Here is a 23,660-nt window from a genome sequence, read left to right as displayed (position 1 = left end):
GATGCTGGTGGAGGCAGTGATGCTCTTCCTGATGGTGAGAAACCTGAAGGTGGTGAATTATTTCAGCTCTCGCAACATCAAGATGCTGCACCTATGTGCCTTTGGCTATGGGCTCCCAGGCCTGGTGGTCATGATCTCGGCCAGTGTACAGCCAGAGGGCTATGGGATGCATAACCTGTGAGTGTCACTTTCCTCTTTATGAAGGTCCTGCTGCCAGGCTTTGTGATGTCAGCTACACTAGCTACCTTGATTCTTGCCTTGACAAAAATAGCTATAATAATAACAAAATTAAGGGAGGAAGGTTTTGTTTTCAACACACTTCCAGAAGAAGCAAGCAAGGAAAAGATAGTGTAGGAATCCTGCGATGATGGCACAGGCTGTCTGCAGGGGAGAAGTCTGCATGTTAGGATCTTCCAGTGCAGGGAGGACAAGAGAAAGAGAGGGATGGCCTCAACTAGTGCTCCTCAAACAAACCAGCCTCTTTTCCTCTGTAGTCACCCCTTTGCCATCTTGGAGTGGTGAGTACCTGGACCAGGTAACCAGGGCAACCAACAGAACAAGGTCTATGGTGATGATGATGGCGCTAATCAAAAGGGAGGGAGAGGAAGGCCACCTGGGACTCCAGGTGCTACTTCCTCCAGGTCCCCCTCAGCTGAAAGCAACCCGAGGAGAAGTTAGGATCCATAAGCAATGGAAGGTCAGGGGAAGGAGGGACTCCATGATGCAGCTTCCAGGAGGTCATCATGGATGACAGGGTGGGATGAGGTCATCATGGATGATAGGGTGGGATGCTGCAGTGGTGCAGCTGTTTGAGAACTGCCCACACTCCTGCAAGTCCACCACACACACTGGTTCGCTAACTGGGCTTGTGTGAAATCTCTTCTTTGGTCTGTCTTCAGTCAGCAAAGTATTTGTCCCACTCCATGCACCATGGATGAGGAAACCCATCCCCAGGACCCTTTTACAAGCAAGACATGGAAATGCAGGCTGGTAGCCCCACAGCAGGGAGCAGAGACAGGGGCTACTGGGGGATCACTACCAACTGGCCTAGCCTAGTTGGTAAGTTCCAGACCAATGAGAGATCCTCTTTCAAAAAAGCAAGATCCAGGCCAATGAGATGGCTCAACTGGTCAATGCACTTTCTCCTAGGAGCGATCACATGGAAGAAGAGAACTAACTCCTATAAGCTGTCCTGTGTATTGTGTGACATGTGCACATGTGTGCACACATTCAAACACACATGCACACACACATAAATGATACATAATGTTTTGAAGCAGATGTGCTTTAGCAAGGTGACACACCTCTGTTGCTAAAGTGCTTGCTACATGGGTGTGAGGACTGGGCCAGAGTTCAGATCCCCAGAGCCCGTAAAAGTGCTAGGTGGGCATAGTGGCCCAACTGCAATTCCAGCCCTGGAAGGAAGCCTGCTCAGGAGAATGTTCATATTGCCCATCTCTGCATTGGTTGAGAGACCTCACCCCAATGAGAAATGTGGAAGAGTGATCGAGGATGAGTCCTTACATCAGGCCTCTACATGCACATGCACGCCACACTCTTGTCTTCACACAGATGAAAACATGCAAACACACACACATACATCCCACACACAAGAAGAAACGGAAAAATAGAACAGTAGAAGGGACCAAAATAATTCATAACATGGTCAAGAGCTGATTTGAAACTGACACCTGTCACAAGGGGTCAACACAGTGAGAAGCTGACTGTGCTGGTTAGTTTCTTGTCAACTTGACACAAATGAAAGTCAGCTGGGGAGAGGAAACCTTGACTGAGGGATCACCTGTATCAGACTGGCCTGTAGGCAAGAGTGTGGCGCATTGAGATGGGAGGGCCCAGCTCACTGTGGGCAATGCCATCTCTGGGATGGCAGTCCTGGGCTGTATAAGAAAGCAGACTGGGTAAGCCAGGAGGAGCCAGCTAGCAAGCATCATTCCTCCATGGCCTCTCCTTCAGCTCTTGCCTTGGCTTCCCTCAACAGTGACTTGTGACATCCAAGTACAGGCTGGAATAAACCCTCTCCTCCTCAAGTTGCTTTTGGTCATGATGTTTATCCCAGCCACAGAAAGAAAACTAGGACCCTGGTGGAGGACACCATGAAAAGGCCCTGGGGAGGGAACTAGACAGTGATGAGCAAAGGAATACGGGCAGACGGTGCAGCTGGACTGGGCCACAGCCCAGGGGTCACTAACCTGGTTGTCCGTCTTGTCTACACCTACGAGGAAGAGGAACTTGGCCAAGAAGAGACACACACAAAGGTGAAGGTGCATGTAGGTGTTCTGGTTCTGCACAGAGTGACACAGCAGGAAGGTGGCTATGGCCAAGGCGAGGCACACCAGGGAGATGACTGTACCCACATGGCTGATGATGTACAGGGAGAATTCCATCTGTCAGGAAGGAGAATGAATGATTGTTGGCCTGACAACAGAATTGAAATCCATCCTCGGCCCCAGGAAGAAAGGAGAGAACACCTGACCCAGACATGAGCTAGGAGAAGAGTCCCAGGGCTCCTGTCCCCTGAACTCAGAATGATCTGAACAACACTCTGAACAATCCAATAGCATCCCTGAGTACTCATCCTCGTTCCCAATGTTTGCTTGGCCCTCCATACTGGAGAGGACATCCACAAACTACAATTCCCATAATCCCTTGCCATAGAAGTCCTGGGTGTATTATTGATTCTCCATGGAATATAGGCATTTAAGAAGACAGAAAAAAACAGGCGGTGATAGTGCACACTTCTAATCCCAGCACTTGGGAGGCAGAGGCAGGTAGAGCTCTGTGAGTTCGAGGCCAGCCTAGGCTACAGAGTGAGTTCCAGGAAAGGCACAAAGCTACACAGAGAAACCCTGTACCCCCTCCTCTGGGCTGCTGCCACACCAGGTCAGCCAACCCAACAATCACTTGGGCTTCTATTGTTGCTGTGATTGCCACACGGTCTCAGTTCACAGATATATGCAAGCAGCTACAGCTGCCCTCAGCCAGGCTGTGCACTGCCTGAATTCTCTGCCCAGCCATGCTATACAGCAATACCAGCCTCACATTTCACAGTCAGCAGCAGCAGACCTGGTGAGACACATTAAAAATGGGAAATATTATGGTGCAAGAAGTTAGGTTTTTGTATAGTTCCATAATTGGATAGTTTGAAAATGGAGCAATTAAATGAAGGGATAGTCAACTTATCTGGGAGTGACATAATGTCAATTATAATCATCATTTTGGTAATTCATGTTTTATCACAAAACAGGTTGTTTGATATCAGTACCAAATACAAAAAAATAATTGACTGATAAGATGCAGTCCTTTGAAAGACATACTAATGAAACTAAGAAAATATTCCCACACATACAGAGGAATTTAGAGCAGAAGCATTATGAAACTGAAGATGAGTGGCCTGAGGCTATTAGAAACCCAACCTTAATTTATCCAGGTACCATTCAAGAACAACCGCCAGATCATAGGCATCCCCAAAACTATTTATAAGTTAACTGGGATCCTATAGAAATGTTAGGTTTGAAGAGATTTAAGGAAGCAATGGTATCATAAATGCATGCATTCACCTTTTGTGAAGCAGATGTTAAATTCATGGGCCACTCTGAACAAATTATGCCACAACACTGGAAAGATTTAGTTACAGCAGTATTGGGGGCTGGTCCTCAGTTACAATGGAAGACATAGTGGAGAGACAATGAGGAAGGGCTAGAGGATATGAGATTTCCCAAGATCAAATTCTCAGTGAGGGCCATTGTGTAGATGTGGCAAGACAGATTACATTTGATGATCATACCTTGGCCCTATACCATACAGCAGCTTTGAATGCTTGGGACAATATTGAAGAATTGGGAAAGAGAAATGAGCCACTTACTAAAATTGTACAAGGCCCAAAAGAAGCCTTCACTGATTATTTTACAAAGATTGACTTCTGCTATAATTAATACATTACCAGATCCAAAAGTTATAAAAATATTAATTGAGTTTTTAGCTTTTGAAAATGCTAATTCAGAATGTAAAGGGGTGACAGGCCTTTAAAGGCATGGTCAGCACCCATATATTAATGGGTTAGAAATACAGCTGATTTTGGATCTCATGCTTATGATGATACTTGGATAGGAGAAGTGACTTCTAAAAATTTTTTTAAAAATCAAAAGGTTAAATGTTTTAATTGTGGTAAGCCAGGTCATCTTAAAAGGGATTGTAGGCAAGGTGTTTCTAGGAATAATATTTTTACTAGAGATAATACAAATAGAAGGCCCCAGCCTTCTGGAATATGCAGGTGTGGCAAAGGCCAACACTGAACTAATGAATGCAGATAAGCAAAGGATAAGCAAGGCACCTCTTTACCATCAGGAATTGCCTTAAAGGGTCTCTTGCAGACCCCCGTACCAAATTTGGTTCAATAATTCCCTGTTAGAATTGAGGAAATGCCTCCACAGAGCAATTAAAAGACTTAATGCCTGTTCTGAAAAACAATACTGCTCTGGATGACAGAACAGCTTTAGAAAATAAAACAAAATTTTCAGGATAAACCATATGGCAAATGTTTTGATAAACATCTATAAATGATCAAAGACCAAAGTTAAAAATATAAATAAATGGCATTGAAATTGAGGGATTGGTGGACACAGGGGAAGACACAAATTTGAGGTTATTTTTGTTATACTGTATTTATACATACATACACATATATTTCTATTCTTGTTTGAGACAGTTTTGTATATTGATACAAATTTAAGGTTACTTTTTGTTAGAACAAACTGTACATACTTCTCTACTCATGTTTAGGTATTGTACCTATGCAGTTCATTTAATAATGTAATGTAAATTTCTAGTCCTTGACAGCTATTATTACAAACTATTTAGGATAATAAAGAAATGCAGGTTAGTAGTTAGTAACCCATCACAATCAAACTTGTAGTCATGTTAGGTATGTTTTCAAGGTTAAGCAGAGATACAGGTGGTTTTCAATCACTTCAGAGACCTACAGAATAAGACATTTAAGATGTTTTAATAACATAAGGTTCTTTTTTATGACAATGAGACATGTCTGCCCCTGGTAGCACCAATCTATTTCAGAAAAGATGATGAGCATCAAAGAAATTCCACATGGAGTTTGCTTTCTTTGTGGCAAAAGTTAGCCACTGTGCAAGAAAGTGCCCTTGCCTTGACCGCTGACAGTGTGCTGTCCACACTAGAGAAGCAGGACACAAAAAAGTGACTCCCAAACTTTGCCAAGAACAGACCTTAAAAATTCATGCTTCACAGAAAAGTCTGTCAAATATTCCAGGCCTGTAGGCTGAAGATGCATGTCCCAATGTTACAGAGGAACCTTGGGTGACTGTCCAGGCAGCCAGCTGTTTCTGTCATTTCTTAGTTTGGGAAGTTGTTTGCTCTGTACTACCTGTTTACTTGGGTAATAGCACATCCTTCTCAGGTCTCTGATGGAGTTGAAGACTAGACTGTTATACTTTCCTTGTTACCAAATTCAGAAAAGAAACTCACAAAGGAGGTGTAATGTGTACAAGGTTGAGAGACATAAAGGAATAGTTTGGGGTCGATAATGCAAGTTAGGATAGAAAATAGATTAGGTACAAAACTTTGGACTTACCAAGATAGGACAAATAATATAATATTTTCTATGAATTTGCCAAATGCAAATGGACTGGCCATTGTAAAATCAAGTCTTAACTGATAATTGTTCTTATTGTATATAGTTTTACTGTGTTAGCATTATATTTCCTCTTTATTTAGACACAAAGGGGGAAATGCTGTGTGATATTTTGATTGAATTCTGATAATAAAGCTTGCTTTGAAGCAGAGGGTGGAGCTAGTCACTAGCTGACCAAAATTAACTATAGAAGTTTTGGAAGACTGAGGACAGATAGAAAGACAGGAAGTAGTAGGACAGGGCTTAGAGAGGATCTCGGTCCTTTCCGATGGAGGAACTGAAGATATAAGAGGTCACTGGTGGCTTTTCCACCACTTCTCTCATTATTCAGGTTCTTACCCAATATCTGACTCCTGATTTTTATTAATAAATATTAATTAGATAAACACACCACTCCTCACTCCTAATACATCAACCAAGGACACTTTCCACATCAATTAAGACAGCTTTCCTCTCTATTAAGTCAATGCATTCATCTGTGCTCACTTTGTGGTCCCTCTGATGGATATATTCAGTGGAGACTCTATACTACACCCAGGACCTCAAAAGAACTTGAGTTTTTCATGATCTCTCCAGTGAATGGAGTGTAGACCATCCTTTGGGGGTGGGGATGAGTACTGAGGGATGTCAGTGCATTATCAGCCTTCACTGGCATCTAGGAAGTCCTACAGCTCAATTTCTGGTTGATGTCTATAGGTTAGTAGAAAGAGAACTTTGGGACCAGGCTTTCAAGGTTCAGGTCCCACTTCCACCAGTTACTAATTCCATGATGAGGCAGGCCCCTGAGCATCAATCTTCTATCCTATGAAACTGGCCAATAAACAATTGGCTTTAAGCAAAAAGTCCCATCATATATCAACTGCTCATTAAACAAGACCTGGAAAATATATTGGGCAAGCCTGATTAGAGTCTGTTACAGTTCATCTTAGTGGTCAATTTAATTGAATCTGAAATCTAACAAGAGATCAGCTGTTGGGCACACCCAAGAGAAATGTTATTGATGAGGTTATTGGATGTGGACATACCCATCCTAGATGTAGTTGGCAGCCCAGTCTACAGAAAACGTTTTGCTTTTGCCTCACATCACATCTTGCTGGCAAGTTCATCTATTCTGATACTGTACCAGAATCCAGATTTTTCAGGTTTCCAGTGTGGACAGAAACACAGGATGCTCCAAAAATCCTCCAGACCATTAGTTCAGGCTGATATCCAGCCCCTTGGCTTAAGTGTTTACTGGGTTCTCAGCCTCTCCAGTGTGAAGGCAGCCATAGTTAGAATGCACAGGTCATATCATGCAAACCAGTCTAATGCAGCCCCTCCAACACGTGTTCTCCTGTTCTGTCCCTCTTAGAAAGCCTGACTAATGCAGGATTATTATATCTGACTTTGTACTTTAGTTCCATGGCTTCTAATCACATCATGAATTCCTCGATTATGGGGGTGTAACACATATCTCCCCTCCCCCATGGTTACCTTCTGAAATACCCAAGACCGTGGGGAAACACCAACAATATCCTATCTGTACACCCCCACTAGGTTTCAGGCAAGGTACTCAGGGAAACATGAACAGGCTGCCAATGCTCACTGTGAGCTCCCCAGAAGCCATGATGATGGCCAAGTTTGCCATGCGGTTACAGCTGCACTCTGTGTGTGTCTCAGATGCTTTTGTGATCTCACAGCCCGAGCGTGTCCATCTTCCATCCTCCACACTGGGGTCCCATGAGACACAGATGGCTCTCTCAGACTTCTGCTTTGGCTAAAAGACCAGAGACCCCAGTTACCAGAGAACTTCATTCAAACAAATTCAACGTGACCAAACTCAAGCACCATCTAGGACCAGACCTGCGAGGGAATGGAAAAACTGACCACATTTCAGGTTACAGTGGGACCTGAGCTACTATAGGACCACACTGTTATTTCTACAAGAAAACTCCTCTCAGAGCTGGGGAGATAGTTCAGAAGATTAAAATGCTTGCTATGAATGCATTAGAAACTGAGTTCAAATCCCAAACATGCACATAAAAAAGCTAAAAGTGGCATCTAAGGTCCATAATTCCAGCCCTGGGAGGCAGAGGTAAGAGTTTCCATGAGGCTTGCTGACTGGACACCCTGGCTGAATCAACAATCTCTGGGTTCAATGACTGATCCAGTCTCAAAAAGTAAGGCTGAGAGGAGGCTGGAGAGATGGCTCACTAGCACTTGCTGCCCTTCCAGAGAAGCCCATTTGAGTCCCTAGTATCCATATTAGGTGGCTCACAGCTAATGTAACTCCAGCTCCATGGAATCTGATGCCTCTGGATTCCATGGGCACCTGCACTCACATGCACAAACCCAATGACAGACATACATAATTATAAATAATAAATATAAACCTTTGAAAATAAAATGAGGGCAATAAAGACACCAAACATTGATCTTTAGCTACCACATGTGCATGTGAGTACAAGCCCATGTGCATGCACACACATACACTCATGTATACCTGCACAAATACATACACAAGAGCATGAACACTTGCTACATCAAGTTGTCACCACTGAGGAAACTTAGAAAAGGATGCATAGGATCTCTCTTAGTAAAGGAGAAATGGGAATCCATTTTCTTCACCAAATATGTCATGATCTGGAAATAGTTTCTTAAATAGGTGCCATCTCAGATAGGGTGGCAGGACCCTTTAGTAGACAGCCAGGGGTCTCAGGAGATGCTGCACAAACCTGGATGTGCTGCAGGGTGTAGACAATCATCTTGGAGAAGTTCTCCTTCTTCTCCCCAGTCACGATGCCACCAACAACATGGGAATTTATCTTCAGCTTCCAGGAGGCCTGACTGTCTTCAAAGAAGCGTTCATCTAAAACCGATTCCATGTGTGCAAAGGAGACAAAAGCCACTCCTGGGGTCCCTATATATCCCCAAAATTTAAAAAAAAAGAGAGAGAGAACTGTTTGTTTCTTGGAAATTATAGATTGCACATATGCACACAGTCAACATGTGAGCACAGGCAACATGTACATACACAGACTCTCCCCAGTTTACTCCAAGGTTGAAACACCAGAGAACTTCCAGATCAGTTGAGGCAGGGCAGGGCAGGGCAGCCCCACCCTGAATGGTGCCTCCCACAGTGGGCCAGGTCTCCCCACATCAACTAATGTAAGACATACCCCCACAGACATGATCACAGGCCACCCTGACCTAGTCAGTCCCTCGCTAATATTCTTCCCAAATGTGACAAGTTGGTAATTAAAATTAACCAGCACAGACTTTAAGTCAGAAAAGCAAGAGAGAGGGAAGTGGAAGAGAAAGGGAGGGGAAGAAACGACAGGGGGAGAGGGAGAGATTCCAACCCACTGAGTCCACCTTGTGGTGCCCATGCATACAGCCATTTGCTGGATTCTGGGCACTCCACCCAGGGCCTCATCACTAAAGAAACTGACTCTCCTCCAGCTGCCAACAGATCCTCACCTGGGGGTCTCCACCCATGCTGGAATTTTTGACACAGAAAAATAAATGTTTAAATATGTAAAGTCAGGCGTGGTAGCACATGCCTTTGGTTCCAGCACTTGGGAGGCGGAGGCAGGAGGGTCTCTTTACCTGAGGTCAGTCTGGTCTATACAGGTAGATCTAGGACAGCCAGACTAGGACACGGGCAAGGACATCCCTAGACAAGGCAGTCCCATAACACTCTTCCTGTTATGCTCTGTACTTTTGGTTGTGGTTTTATTTCTATTTTATTTCATCTTCTTATCTTTGAATGTTTTTGTTACAGTGTGAGTACACTGCTCACAGTGTGAGCATGCCATGAGGCATGTGTAGAGGTCAGAGGATAACATGTGGGAGTTGGTTCTCTACTTCCACCTCACAGGTCCTGGGGATTGAACTCGGGTTGTCAGGTTTGGTGACATGTTCCCTTATCCACTAGCTCTCTAATTCTGCATTTTGGGATTTTTTTCTATCTCTTTTCTCTCTTCCCAAATTTTTGTTTGTTTATTTAGATGTATGTATTTTTCAAGAGAGGTTGCTGTGTTTAATCCCATGATGTGAAAGTATCTGTGGTATTAGAAAGGAAAGCTAAAAGTTTGGCCATGGGAAACTGAGCCAAGAAGGCAGAGCTTGGTCTGGAAATCCAGCTTCATGTCTCAGCTTCCCTAGGCAGTTCCTGCCTGATGTTGTGAGTGTTCGCTTGATGATATCATTTCCAGGGGTTGCTATTTGTTCTTTGACGTGGACACCTCATCTGAGGGATTGAGAAACCTGGTTGGTTGCCTCAGTGGGGTGCCCCCAGTTGATTTATGCTGAGTCTTTTGAGCACCTGATCTGATTCTTACTGTCTGTCTGTCTGTCTATCTATCTATCTATCTATCTATCTATCTATCTATCTATCTGCTATTTATTCATTTTCTTTGCCTTGCTATATCCTAACCCTGGATATGCAAGTACCAATCTAATAACACATAAAAAATGGAAAAACTCAAGGCAACATTGCTGATCCAAAAATCACCAACTCCACAAGGACAGATGCCAGTGAGGGTGAAGTGAAAATCCCAAACAGAAAATTACAAAGGAGTGAGAACATCAATGCTCAGATCTAAGCGGGACATTAGTATCACCTCCCTTTCCTCAAAGCTCAGGGATCCAAGCCTGGCAGAGAAGGAAGGAAGGTTGTAGGAGTCAGGGAGAATGAACATCCACAGAAAACCAGCATTTGTCAGACATGATGGGGCTGTTGCACATGAACTCTCCCAGCACACATAAAACCAAGCCAGACTCAAATACCATCATGGATGGGGAGAGGCTCATGGAGTCCCAACCCTAACTGAGGAGCTGTTTGCAGTTGGTGGCTACTGGAGAGCCATTGTCTTCATTGGTGTGTGCCCTGAGAGGCTACCCATCTCCACAGATGAACCTACACCCTTGAACTTACAGAAAGCATGAAGTAAACACCATAGGTTTTAAAAAAAAACAACATACAGTTGAGAAGGGGAAATTGTGGATGCAGGGAAGGTATTGGAGAGAAGAGAATAATGGGCAGGTTTTATTAGAATGTATTGAACGCATACACAAAATTCTCCAAAAATTGAATAAATTAATAAAATCAAATTTAAAACAATATTTAACAAAAATCAAAGAGGACATGGATAAACGCATGAATCCAAAGAAGATACAAATAAACAGCTGGACAAAATAAGGAAGACAAACTGGTCACAAAAGATATGTTTTGTAAAAAGACAGAATTACTGGCAGCCTCACACTGAAATTGCAGAAATGAGAAGATCAACAAATCAAATTTTAGAACTCAGTGGGGAGCCTCACAATAGAGTGAGCCAGGGAGAGGGCTCATCGCACTCAAGAGCTCAACAGTCACACATGGCTGGTGGCCACGCCCCACTGGGTGGTGACAACACCAAGCTCCATGGCATGCACTAATGTTAGACACCCCTCCCATGCAGAAAACTCTGAGCACATGGGTTATCCATGCCTCTACTCTCATTAATTCTCCACCGTCTATAACTGCTTCACAGATCTATAGATGATTGGTAAGACTGAGTGCTCTGCCACCTTGGTGCTCAGGATGGCTCTGTACCTGTGGATTCTGATTCCTTGATGATGGAACAGTCAACGTTCATCTCATTCCCTCTGGCTCTCAAGTTAAAGGACACGTTGCATTCTTCATTGATAACTTTGCTTTCAATGTCTAAGAGGAAAGGGGGGTGTTTTCATTAGGACACACAGAAACTGTATCTATCTTGAATTTGATTTCTGCCCAAGAAAGATGCACAGGGGCTGGCGGCCTGGTTCAATGGTTAAGAGCACTTGTTGCTCTTGCAGGGGACGGCAGTTCAGTTCCAAGAACCCATGCCAGAGGACTCACAACCACCTCCAGAGAATACAATGCCCTCTTCTGGCCTCCACAGGTACCTATACTCATGTGTGTATAACCACAAATAGACACACAGAGACATGTAATTTAAAATAATAAAAAGCATATCTTTAGAAAGAAAATGTGCAAATCTATAGATGAAAGTGAAAGGAATCATGGAAAACCAGTTCATTGTAGGGAAATTCTTGAGTCTTGATGGATGATAGGAAGTGTTTTGTATGGACAACAATCCACCATAGCTGTGGCTTGGGCCTTGAGTCAGTATGCTTATTAAGTGCACAGCAAGCAGTCATATAAAATAATAAAACAAAGAGCAGAAATAGTAGAGACCAGATCTGACATTTCCACACCAGCAGACCTGAGAATCACACAAACAGCTGCAGTTCTGAGCAGCACAGGGTACCGTGGGGAATATCTTCTCCTAGACAAGAGCATCCCCTGGCCATCCCCACCACAGAAATCTTTATATCATGGGGTAAACAGTAGTTGAGTCTTCTGCCTTAGAAGGTGCCTGGGATGCTTCACCCCCACCCCAGCCAAATTCAAGACATAATGTTTTCACAGTAGCAGTAACTCTTTCTATTATAGAAGAATGGTACTTCCCCTCTTGGGCTATTTTTTCTTTCTTTTAATTCTCATTTCCCCTTCTCACAGAATTGGAGGACAGCCCATCCTGGATGAGAGGTGCTGGAGGGCACACTCTATGACAAATATATTTGAGTCTGAAGGGGGCTTCTCACCTCTATCACTGGCTCAGTGAGCTTAAAAAGCACAGAACAGTTCACTAATGTGTATTTCACAGACCTTATCACAGAACAGTGCTTTTCCATCTAGGGCCATAACTCATTGGGCAAAGTGCTCGCCTAACAAGCATGGAGACCTGGGTTCCACTCCCAGAAGCCTCAAATAACAGAAACCCAGGGATGGTAGTACACACTTATGTTGCACAAATCCTAAATGGTCTTATAATAAAATCCCAGATATCAGGGAGAAAGCTGAAAGACCAGAGAAACGGAGCAAGCCACAGCCACCACCTCTTACCTCACCAACTCCTCAGCCTGAAAGATGGCAAGTTCCTGTCTCCTCCTGCTTTATATTCTCTGTCCAGCCATATCACTTCCTGTCTCAACCTTCCTAGTGCTGGAATTAAAGGTGTGTGTCACCACTTCCTGGCTCTGTTTCTCCTTTAGACTGGATTAATCTCATGCAGTCCAGTGTGGCCTTGAACTCAACACAAATCCAGATGGATCTCTGCCTCTGCCTCCCAAGTACTAGGATTAAAGGTATGTGCCACCACTGCCTGACCTTTATGGAAAACTCTGTGGCTAGCTCTGTCCTCTGATCTTTAGGCAAGCTTTATTTCCTAGATTACAAACAATATATCTCCACACATTTAAAATCCCAGTGCTGGGGCTTATTGGCCATCTTAAACTATAGAGTGAGTTATAGGGCAGGGAGAGACCCTGCTTCAAGGAAACATGTGGATGGCACCTGAGGGAAATTAAAGCCTAGCATGTCTTCTGGCCTCCACATGCATGTACATACACACATTCACACCTGCACACTCATGAATACAGAGAGAGAGAGAGAGAGAGAGAGAGAGAGAGAGAGAGAGAGAGAGAGAGAAGCTCTCATATCTTAAGAGGATGCATCAGAGAGCAGTAGAGTTGAAGACAATTGCAATAGTTTGAATGCAGAAATGCCCCCTAAGAACCCTTACATAGAATGCGTGGTTCCCCACTCAAGACACCAGTGATAAGTGGTGGAAATCTTAGGCTGTGAGCCTGGGACAAAGTTAGGTCATTGTTGGCATCCCTTTGAAGGACTACGGCTCTTGCATTCTCTCTCTCTCTCTCTCTCTCTCTCTCTCTCTCTCTCTATCTATCTATCTATCTATCTATCTATCTCCATCTCTATCTCTATCTCTATCTCACTCTCCCTCACAACTGAGGTGGGATGCCACTCCAGTCCATGCTCCTGCCATAATGGAGCCCAACTAACCATGGTTGAAACCTCTGAAAGCATGTGCCATAACCAAACCTTTCCATTTCAAAAGCTGATTAGTCTCAGGAGTTTGTCTCAGCTGACCAACACACCAGCAGCATCAGAAGTCAATAACCCTGGCAGAGTGAGGTAGAAGCCATCCCTCCCCAACATCTGGAACCAACAGAGCATTCAGTGTTTTCTCCCTCTTTCTGTGAGCCTTTCTCCTCAGAGCCGCCATCACCCACTCCACTGCAGCTGCACTGGCCTCCTTGCTGCTCCCTAGAGTCATCAGCTACTTTGGAAATGAGTCTCTTGTGAGGTGTGGTGGTGTATGTCTTTAATCCCAGCATGCAGGAGGCTGCAGCCAGCAGATCTTAAGGAGTGTTAGGCCAACCAGGGCTACAGAGTGAGACAAATAAATTGCCCTTCCTACCCGTACGTTGTTGCTATCCCTGAGACCCATCCTATGTTAGTCATGTGACACATTTCTGAGAGAACCAGTTTAAAGCAGGAGACACTGGCCTCAGAGGGTTCGACCCATCATGGCAGCCAGGAAGCGAAGGATGACAGGGAGAATGTTTACACCCACAAACTGCCTCTTCCTTCTCCTGTTTGACCCAATGGGCACCACTGGCTGCTTACAGCCCCACCCTGGCTCAAAGGGGTCCTCCCCATCCACCGCCATCCCACAAACCAAAATACCTCTAGAGATGACCTGACAGATACACCAAGGAGCATGCTTTCCCAGTCTCCTGGATGTCTCAATGCTTCATAATTCACCAGCACACTGCCCTGGTAGTAGACCCTGACTACACTACATAAAATAACTTAGTTCTCCTTAATTTCCTCAGTCTGTAGTATTTTTCTTGATAACGTTTGATCTATATCACATACATCAGATGTCTAAATTCCTAAAGCTGATAAAATGCTACCTACATTCTTATGCCCGGGTCAGAGCAGCAATTGAAAGAGAACTTCCAATATCTGCGGGACTGGCTGACACAAGAACTGCTCACTGGACATGAGAGGTGCATACAAAGATCAGTGGCACCCGATAGCCCCAAGTGGTCAGTAATCAAACATTTATCAGTCAGGGAAGAATGAGCCATGCTGCAGTAACAAACAGCCCCCAAGTCTTCCAGGATTAAAAATAACACATATTTCTCAATAATGCTGTGTCCTTCATGAATTGATTTGCAACCTGCTCTTCATCGTCTTAACTCTGAGACATAGCAGGTGGAGTAGCTGAGGTGTGAAGATGCTCAGTCACTAAGGGAAAGGAAAAGAATGTTCTAAAACGGTGACTTGACATAGTCACAAACCCCTTCCTAATACCAAGGGGTTCAATCCAACCATCATCTTGGAAGGGAAAACTGGAAATATCTAAACAAGAAAGGCTTGTCATGTCTTAAATCATATAGTAGACAACTCACAATGTGTGTTAAGTGAGTTAATGACACACTCTTGGTGTCGTGTCCAATCTTGGCCAAGAGGTTGATAAACTGTAAATGTCATTAATATTAGATCTGTGAGTTAGAGGTTTTGAATGTTCATGGACTATCTGGAGAATCCATGAAAAGCAGCCTTGCCCACAAGGGTATGCATTACCTAGGTACTCTGTCTGAACGGTCTGGCTGACATTCCCTGAGGGTGTCAGAAGGGAGGCTAGCATGATGCTTTCCACAGTCGCCAGCAAGATGGTGCCCAGGGCAGATGTCTCCTCCCTGCTGAGCTCAGTCCATGTGGGTGCTTGCTCCAGAATGAGGGAAACACTCATGGTTGCATTCTGCACGGAAGAAAACATTTGCTAATAGTCTCTCACCCCTCCCACTCCACCTCTCCCTCCTCCTCCCTCTCCTCCTCCCCCCTCCTCCTCTTCCCCAGGTTCCTCCTCTTTTCCCTCATCTTTCCCCTTCCCCTCCTCTCCTCATCTTCTCCCTCCTCCCTCTCTTCCACCTCCTCTCTTCCTCCTCCTCCTCTCTCCCTCCCCATTCCCTCCCCCTCCTCTCCCCCTCCTCCTCTCTCCCTCATCCTCTCCCAATTCCTCCCCTTCCTGCTTCTCCTCCTCCCCCTCCTCTCCCTGCTCCTCCTCCTCCTCACTCCCCTCCTCCCCCTCCTCCCCCTGCTCCTCCTCCTCTCCCTCCTCCCCCTGCTTCCCCTGCTCCCCCTGCTCCTCCCCTTCCTCACTGCCCTCCTCCCCCTGCTCCCCCTTCTCCCCCTGCTCCCCCTTCTCCCCCTGCTCCCCCTCCTCCCCCTCCTCCCCCTCCTCTCCCCGCTCCTCCGCCTCCTGCTCCCCCTCCTCCCCCTGCTCCCCCTCCTCCCCCTGCTCCTCCTCCTCCTCCTCCTCCCCTGCTCCTCCTCCTCCCCCTCCTCCCCCTGCTCCTCCTCCTCCCCCTGCTCCTCCCCCTCCTCCTCCCCCTCCTCCCCCTCCTCCCCCTCCTCCCCCTAGTCTCCCTCCTCCCCCTGCTCCCCCTCCTCCCCCTGCTCCTCCTCCTTCCCCTGCTCCTCCTCCTTCCCCTCCTCCCCCTGCTCCCCCTCCTCCTGCTCCTCCTCCTCCCCCTGCTCCTCCCCCTCCTCCTCCCCCTGCTCCTCCTCCTCCTCCCCCTGCTCCTCCTCCTCCTCCCCCTGCTCCTCCTCCTCCTCCCCCTGCTCCTCCCCCTCCTCTTCCCCTCCTCCCCCTGCTCCCCCTCCTCCCTCTGCTCCTCCTCCTCCCCCTCCTCCTCCTGCTCCCCCTCCTCCCCCTGCTCCTCCTCCTTCCCCTGCTCCCCCTCCTCCCCTGCTCCCCCTCCTCCCCCTGCTCCTCCTCCTTCCCCTGCTCCTCCTCCTCTCCCTGCTCCCCCTCCTCCCCCTGCTCCTCCTCCTCCTCCATTCTCTAGCTAACAAAATAACCTATGTCATTTCTAGCACTAGGAGAGAAGGTCACAGATGAGGCAGAAGAACGTTGCTGCAGAGTGTGGTAGCAGAGCTCTGAAATCACAGGGTCCAGGCCACATTAACCAGTTAGAGGCCAGCCTGGGTGACAGCGGGACCCTGTCTCGTCAACAAAAAGAGCCAACAATGCACCTGCTCAGCTCCATTTCCAGATTTCAGGGGTCCCATTATGAATGTTTAAGCCCAGCCTTACCTTTGCAGGACACAGCAAGCCAGTGCCTGAGCCAGCCTATATTCCACATGCCGTTTGACCCAGAAACTTCTTTTCTAGGAATTAATCTCTCCAGACACACTTGAAAATTTTACAAAAACCTGGCTCAATAGTGATCATTTAAATTGTTTTCTAAAATATTAAGTTCTCAGCCAGGCGATGGTGGCACTTCCATCCCAGCACTCGGGAGACAGAGGCAGGCAGATCTCTGTGAGTTCGAGGCCAGCCTGGGCTACCAAGTGAGTTCCAGGAAAGGCACAAAGCTACACAGAGAAACCCTGTCTCGAAAAACCAAAAAAAAAAAAAAAATTAAGTTCTCAAGAAGCTCTTTAACAGTTTGAACATGGAATCTAGTCAGGGAAGAATGCTGTATGAAGCCATCTGTGTGAACAGGCAACATGGCGCCTGCATGCACTAAGGAGAGAAAGTCGTGAACTAACATGGATATCCTGTCTAGTGAAGCTTGGGGACAACAGCAGATTTGAAGGGTGCTTCCGAGACTCTCATCTGGCCAGAGCACTGAGAATAAGCGAGTGATGAACTCAGCCTAGACAAGACATACATGCCACATCTCTACCCCAACACCCGGGAAATGATCAGATGAGGGGATAGAGAGAACTGAAGAGCTGGAAGGTGAGGGAGAGCCTCATGCTGCTACCAGAGCAACATCACCATGGCAACCACAACACAGCAGCCGTGGAAAACCTGCCTAAGACCTGGCCATACAGCTTCCCACCGTGGACTACAGAGATGCCCACAAGGCCCCATCCCTTCCGGTAATACTAATGACTGTCAACAGCTGCTGGGGGGGTCATCATGTTCACTAATGGTGGAGTCGCTAGAGACTAGGTGGACAGAAGAGGTCCCAGGGTAAAGGAAGGGAGTACAAGAAGCTAGTGGAGAACATAACCACAATGGAGTAGACAGACAGTTGTACGAAACTGTCAAAACTAAAGAAAAATGTTGCTGAAAGTGTTGTAAGTGTAGGGCTGAAATGACTCAGAGGTCAAAAGTACACATTGTTCTTGCAGAGCACCCAGCACTAGTACACACACACGGAACAGCTCACAACTGCCTGTAGCTCCAACTCCAGGGGGATCCAACATCTCTGGCCTCTATGGGCCACATAAACAAGACACATAAAGTTGGCAAAAAATAAACTCTTAAAAATGTGAGCGTAGTGTTTGTATTTCTGAAATATAAGAATAAAAACTACATAGAGTTGTAAAATAGATATTATGGGCATGCATGTGCATGAGTGTGTGTGCAAGCACACAGGTTACATGCTCACGTGGAGCTCATATGCCAAGTGTGGCTGTGACATCAGATACCATTCATCTTGTGACAGGGTCTCTCTCACTGTCCTGGACCTCACCAAATAGAGTATGATGGGAAGCCAGTGATCCCAGGGCCCTGTCTCCTGGTGCTGGGATTTCAAATGCATGAGCTCTGGCTAGCTTTTGTGAGTTTTTTTTTTTTAATATGGGTTCTGGGGATAGAACCTAGGTCTTCATGCTTACAAAGCAGCCCTTTACCTACTGAGCCACAACCTGAATCCGATACACACAGTTTAACTACATATGTAAGCATATACATAAATAGATATCATCTTATTTAGTATGGAGCCAATATCTACAAAATTACAGGCAACGATTATTTCTAGTTTGAGATGAGAAAACAAGGATTGACATTTTATTAAGTGGCATCGCCTGGATTTGAGCTGTGGCACTGCAGATGTGGCTCCGTGGCTAAGAGCTCTCAATGCTCGCGAATGAAGACTGAAATGATCCCAGCACACACATCAAGTGGTTCACAGACAAACACTGGAAACTCCAGTGGGAAGGAATCCAGCCCCCCATTCTGGCCTCCACAGGTAACTACACACACACACAGCTCTGTAGACAAGGCTGGCCTCGAACTCACAGAGGTCTACCTGCCTCTGCCTCCTGAGTGCTGGAATTAAAGGTGTGCGCCACCAACGCCACTTTTACACTCTTGCAGATACACACAAGGAAGCACAGACACATCAATAAAATCATCTTTTAAAAACTGCATTTAACTTTAGAGGTCAGAACCAAACATTGAATTTTTATTCGGTATACTAGAGCTTCTCAGTTAGTGCTCAACAGACAACTCCACCAGTGTATGTGTGTGCATGTGTGTGTGGGGGGGTGCCTGTTTGTTCACATGCATGTGCACACAAGTGTACACCAAGAAGGTAACACAGCTGCTGTATCCGTTGTTTTTTGTCAACTTAACACAAGCTAAAGCTATCTAGGAAGAGGAACCTCAACTGAGAAAATGGCTTCATCAAATTGTCTGCAGGCAAGTCTAAAGGGCATGTTCTTAATTGATGGTTGATGTGGGAGGGTCCAGCCCACTGTGGGTGGGGCCATCACTGGGCTGGTGGTCCTGGGTTCTGTAAGAAAGCAGGCTGAGCAAGTCACGGGAAGCAAGCCAGTCAGCAGCATCCTCCATGGCGTCTGCATCAGCTCCTGCCTCCAGGTTCCTGCCCTGCTTGAGTTCCCACATGACATACTACAAACTGTAAACTGAAATAAACCTTTTGTTTTTTTATATGGGCCTCACACTCCCTGCCCTCCTGCCTCAGCCTCCCAGGTGGAGCACCACAGTCATACCCTGGCATACACAGTTTCCACTTACATAACATCTTTTAAATGATAAAACTGTAATGAAGAGAGCTGGGCTGGGGTTTTATAGGTAATGGGGGAGCCCAGGCTGGGCGAAGCCCTGGTGGCTGGGTGTTCGCAGTGACCTTGAGTTCCAGCATCATAGGAGAAGGAAATCTCAAAAGGGAAGTGAAACAAGCCAGTTCCATCCAGAACCAGACCTCAGAGAAGATCAGAAGTAACTTCACCTTCCATTCACATTTCCAGGCTTACCACAATTGTGAACTTTGTGCATCCAAAGCTGCTCCAGGATGCTCAAAGCTCAGACAAGGGCTGGGGAGATGGTTCAGTGGGTAAATGCTGGCTGCATGAAGACTGGAGTTAGGTCCCCAGAACCCATGTTTTAAAATAATCTAGGCAACATTGTACAGCTGCTCAGCTGTACATATGTAACATGTAGCATTTAATATGGAGTGTAATGTAACACATAATGTAGTCTGTAACAACTGTTACTGAAAATAAAGGCCATGAATTTGAAAGAGAGCAAGGAGCGGTATGTGGAGGAAAGGGAAGAAGGAAATCATAATCTCAGAAAATAAAGGAAATAATAATAAAAATCATCTAGGGGCAATAGTGTACCCCTGTGAATCTAGAAGGTGAAGGAGGATTCCTGAGGCACTGAGCCAGCTAGGTGAAACTGGTAAGATTTCCCAGTGAGAAACCATCTGAAAAACAAGGTGTCTACTCTAAATACAATACAAAAAGAGCCTAAAGGAATACAATAATCAGAAGTGGTCTGAGAATAAGCGACTACGCCATATGCTCATCTCTAAATGGGGTGTCTATCTCACCCTCCCCAAGCTCAGGAAGTATCAAGGAAGAGGGGGCGGGAAGAAGGTACAGATGGGAGGTGGGAACTTCTGCCCTTGCTCAGGGATGTCAGGAGAAGCAAAACTGCTGTGCCCTGTCCTGCAGCCCTAATCAATCAGTGCCCACTTATGTGGTGAATTATTAAAATCCTTGGAACCCATAAGTGTTGTCTCTCTCCTTCCTCGTGGCACATAATGGCTAGGTGTGACAGTCTGCATGTGTGAAACTGTGGTTTACATGTATGAAATTACCAAAAAATAAATAAAATATACTCCATTTTGAAAAAAAATACAATCTCAAGATAAATAATAAAGTGAGTGATATGTTTTGAAATCAGAGCATGATCATCCAGGGGTAAGTAAATGGGGTGAAGAGATGGGTACCAGACAGGAAGGGATGGAAACACAAACAAGGAATAATGAACGACACACATCCCTGAAAATATCAGGACAAGACCTGGTTATACTCTATGCTAATGAAAAATCTAAAAGGTGAAGCCATACTGAGATGCTGAAGACAATACCTGAGGTTAATGACTGGCCTACACACACGTGCACATACACACATGTGTGCACATACACACACATTCATGTAGTCATGTTTGCACATGCTCAGAGTGGTGGGAAGAGACAGACAGACATAGATGAAGAAGGTGCTGCCGTTACCTGTAGAGACACTGGGGTGCTTTTGTTTTCACAGGTGTTATCCAGGATGCCGAAGGTGGCGTTCATAAGTGTGCAAAAGGAGGCCTATGTCCCAGGAGAAAGAGCACATATGAGTCCTGACCAGTCTGTTATGAATCACAAAGTCTACAAATTGAGCAATAAAGCCCAACATATGAGTGTTACAAATTTCTGAGTCTTGGTTCTCAGGGAAATAAATGCTCATCCCATCAAGTTTTCATCTGACGGAAGTTGAGAAGGATGGTGGATAACAGACTCATTTGCTCTGGAGAGTTCTGGCATACCTCATCCAGCAGGGAGACCACAGTTCACAACAGCCTAATATTTAGTTAAAGAGTAACCAGGAGAGGTGAAGTCTCCTGCTATCAACAGAGGGCAAGAAGAAAGAAAGTGCTAAACTAGACTGATTTTATCAGGGCACACTGTATACCCCTGTTGAAACAGCCCCAATATACTCATTGGTTTGGAGATTTATCTAATTTCTGTTGCTCAGATACAATACTTTGACAAAAAGCAACTTGGGGAAGAAAGGGTTTGCTTCAGTTTACAGGTCTAGGCTACTGTCCATCATTGTGGGAACTCAAGGTAGGAACCTGAAACGGCTCATCCACAGTCAGTAGCATGGAGCTAGGCACACATTTGCTCACTTGCTTGCTTATATACCCAGCTTTATTTCTCCACTTACACAGTTCAGGACCTGCCTAAGGAATGTGCTGCCCACCATGGGCTCTGCCTTCCCATACCAATTGATTTAATTAAGACAATCCCCCACAGACATATCCACAGACCAACACAATGTAGACAGTCCCTCATTGAGACTCTGTTCCCAGGTGATTCTAGGTTGGATCAAAATGACAATTAAAATCAATCATCAAGGTCAGACATGTGTATGGTGCACACCTCTAGTCCTAGCACTTGAGAGGCAGAGGCAGGCAGATACATGTGATTTTGAAGCCAGTCTGGTCAAATTCCAGGCACCCTAGAGCTACATAGTGAAATCTTTTCTCAAAAACAAACAAAACAAAAAATACATAATCATCACACAGGTTAATAAAACAAATGTATGAACAAAGAGTCAGTTCTCAAAAAATTGCAAATAGCCAAGAGTTACATGAAAAAAAAGGTCAATTCTGGCCATAAATGAAAATACATTTCAAAACAACATTGAGATCTCATCTCATCTGAGTCAGAAGGATACCCTCAAAAAAGACAATGTCAGCATTGAGTGGACTCAATGAAGGGTTTACAGAGAGCACATAAAGTTGGGAGGAAATATGGTGGGGAATTAGAGTGAGTGGATTTAATCAAAACATATGTATGAAATTCTCAATAAAATGATACAATAAAATGACAACAAATGCTGGGAAACAGCTTTGTGCATTGCTGGTGGAAGTACAGATAGGTACAGCTGTTATGGAACTCAGTACACAGGTTCTCAGAGGATAAAAACTCATCATGTGACCCCAAGGAATTGTCTTGGCTACAGAAAATGCCCAGAATACAAAGATTCATACAAAGAGAGCTTATTAGTGTTCCTGGGGCCTCAGAGAGTAGTGTAGCAGCTCCTGTTTAGTGGGTGTGGAGGCTCCATTGGGAATGATGAAGGTCCAGCACAAGATACTAATGATTTTTTTCTTGACACTGTAAATCCACCGCAAACCACTCAACTGTACACTTTAAGATGGTGATATGATGGCCAATCTTAATTGTCAACTTGATGAAATCTACAATCCCCTGGGAGACACACTTTGGGTATGTCTGTAGGGGATTCCTTTTTTCTCTCTTGTATTGGGTAGCCATTCCAGCATTGGCCTGGAAATTCCAACCCCCACTGAGGCTTTGGTAATGGTCACGCCTACAAGGCAGGGCTGAGAGTGGATGCTGAAGACCCAGGTTCCAAATGAGAGGGATCTCTTGGCACCCAACATGGGGCTCAAACCCATGACCCTGAGATTAAGAGTCTCATGCTCTATCAACTGAGCTATGGCTACCCTCTACACTCTCTCTTTTTTAAAATTTACCATTTTATGTGTATTAGTGTTTTGATTGCCTGTGTAGCTGTGGAGGACAGAGAAGGTGTTGAACTGGAGTTACAAATGGTTGGTTGTAAACCACCATGTGGTTGCTGGGATTTGAACGTGGGTCCTCTGGAAGAGCAGGCAGTGCTATTAATTTCTGAGCCATCTCTCCAATCCCATGTGGGGTGATATCTTAATTAGATTAATTGGGGTGAGAAAACTTGCCTACTGTGGGTGGCACCATGCCCTTGGTTAGGATTCTGAACTGTACATATACAGGAGAGAGTGAGCTGAGCACTAACATTCACCGGTCTCTGCTTCCTGGCTTTGGATACAGTGTGACCAGCTGCCTCCAGATCTGGCTACCAGGCCCTCCTCATCATGATGGACTGCATCCTCACCCTGTGAGCCCTTCTTTCCTTACATCACTTTTGTCACAGTATTTTATCACAGCAACGAAACAAGTAACCAAGATGAACAGGTTATTTATTGTGTGCATTCTACCACAACAAATCACAAAAACAGTATTCCAAGGTGTGTGGAGGTCCCACAGATGATGTGTAAACTCACATTAATGCTGACAGTTTCTGAAGGTGGATATGAAGTCTTTTACTGGTCACAGTGAGTCTAATAGGTCAGGTTCTTCACTCACAACCCATCTTTGCCTGAAAAGTGTCTACATAACTCCAGAATATAAGCATTACACCCTATATATAAGTAGTGTGTGTGTGTGTGTGTGTGTGTGTGTGTGTGTGTGTATATATATATATATT

At 45.3% G+C, this 23,660-nt stretch overlaps 1 protein-coding gene across 1 annotated transcript in view; it reads right to left on the bottom strand.

Moving 5' to 3' along the window:
- Nucleotides 1–288: 288 nt before the first annotated feature.
- Adgre1 (adhesion G protein-coupled receptor E1) overlaps nt 289–23,660 on the bottom strand; it is a 50,960-nt gene continuing 27,588 nt past the window's right edge. The window contains exons 11-17 of the mRNA XM_036170485.1: nt 20,852–20,935; nt 15,153–15,330; nt 11,262–11,372; nt 8,398–8,582; nt 7,269–7,439; nt 2,211–2,405; nt 289–381 (exon numbers count right to left, since the gene is read on the bottom strand). Of these exons, the coding sequence (XP_036026378.1) occupies nt 289–381; nt 2,211–2,405; nt 7,269–7,439; nt 8,398–8,582; nt 11,262–11,372; nt 15,153–15,330; nt 20,852–20,935 (1,017 nt within the window). The remainder of the gene's footprint in view (nt 382–2,210; nt 2,406–7,268; nt 7,440–8,397; nt 8,583–11,261; nt 11,373–15,152; nt 15,331–20,851; nt 20,936–23,660) is intronic.

This window comes from Onychomys torridus, chromosome 21 (assembly GCF_903995425.1).
Source record: "Onychomys torridus chromosome 21, mOncTor1.1, whole genome shotgun sequence".
Lineage (NCBI taxonomy): Eukaryota > Metazoa > Chordata > Mammalia > Rodentia > Cricetidae > Onychomys > Onychomys torridus.
The sequence above is the reverse complement of the archived record's forward strand: the minus strand, read 5'-3'. Positions and strand labels throughout refer to the sequence as shown.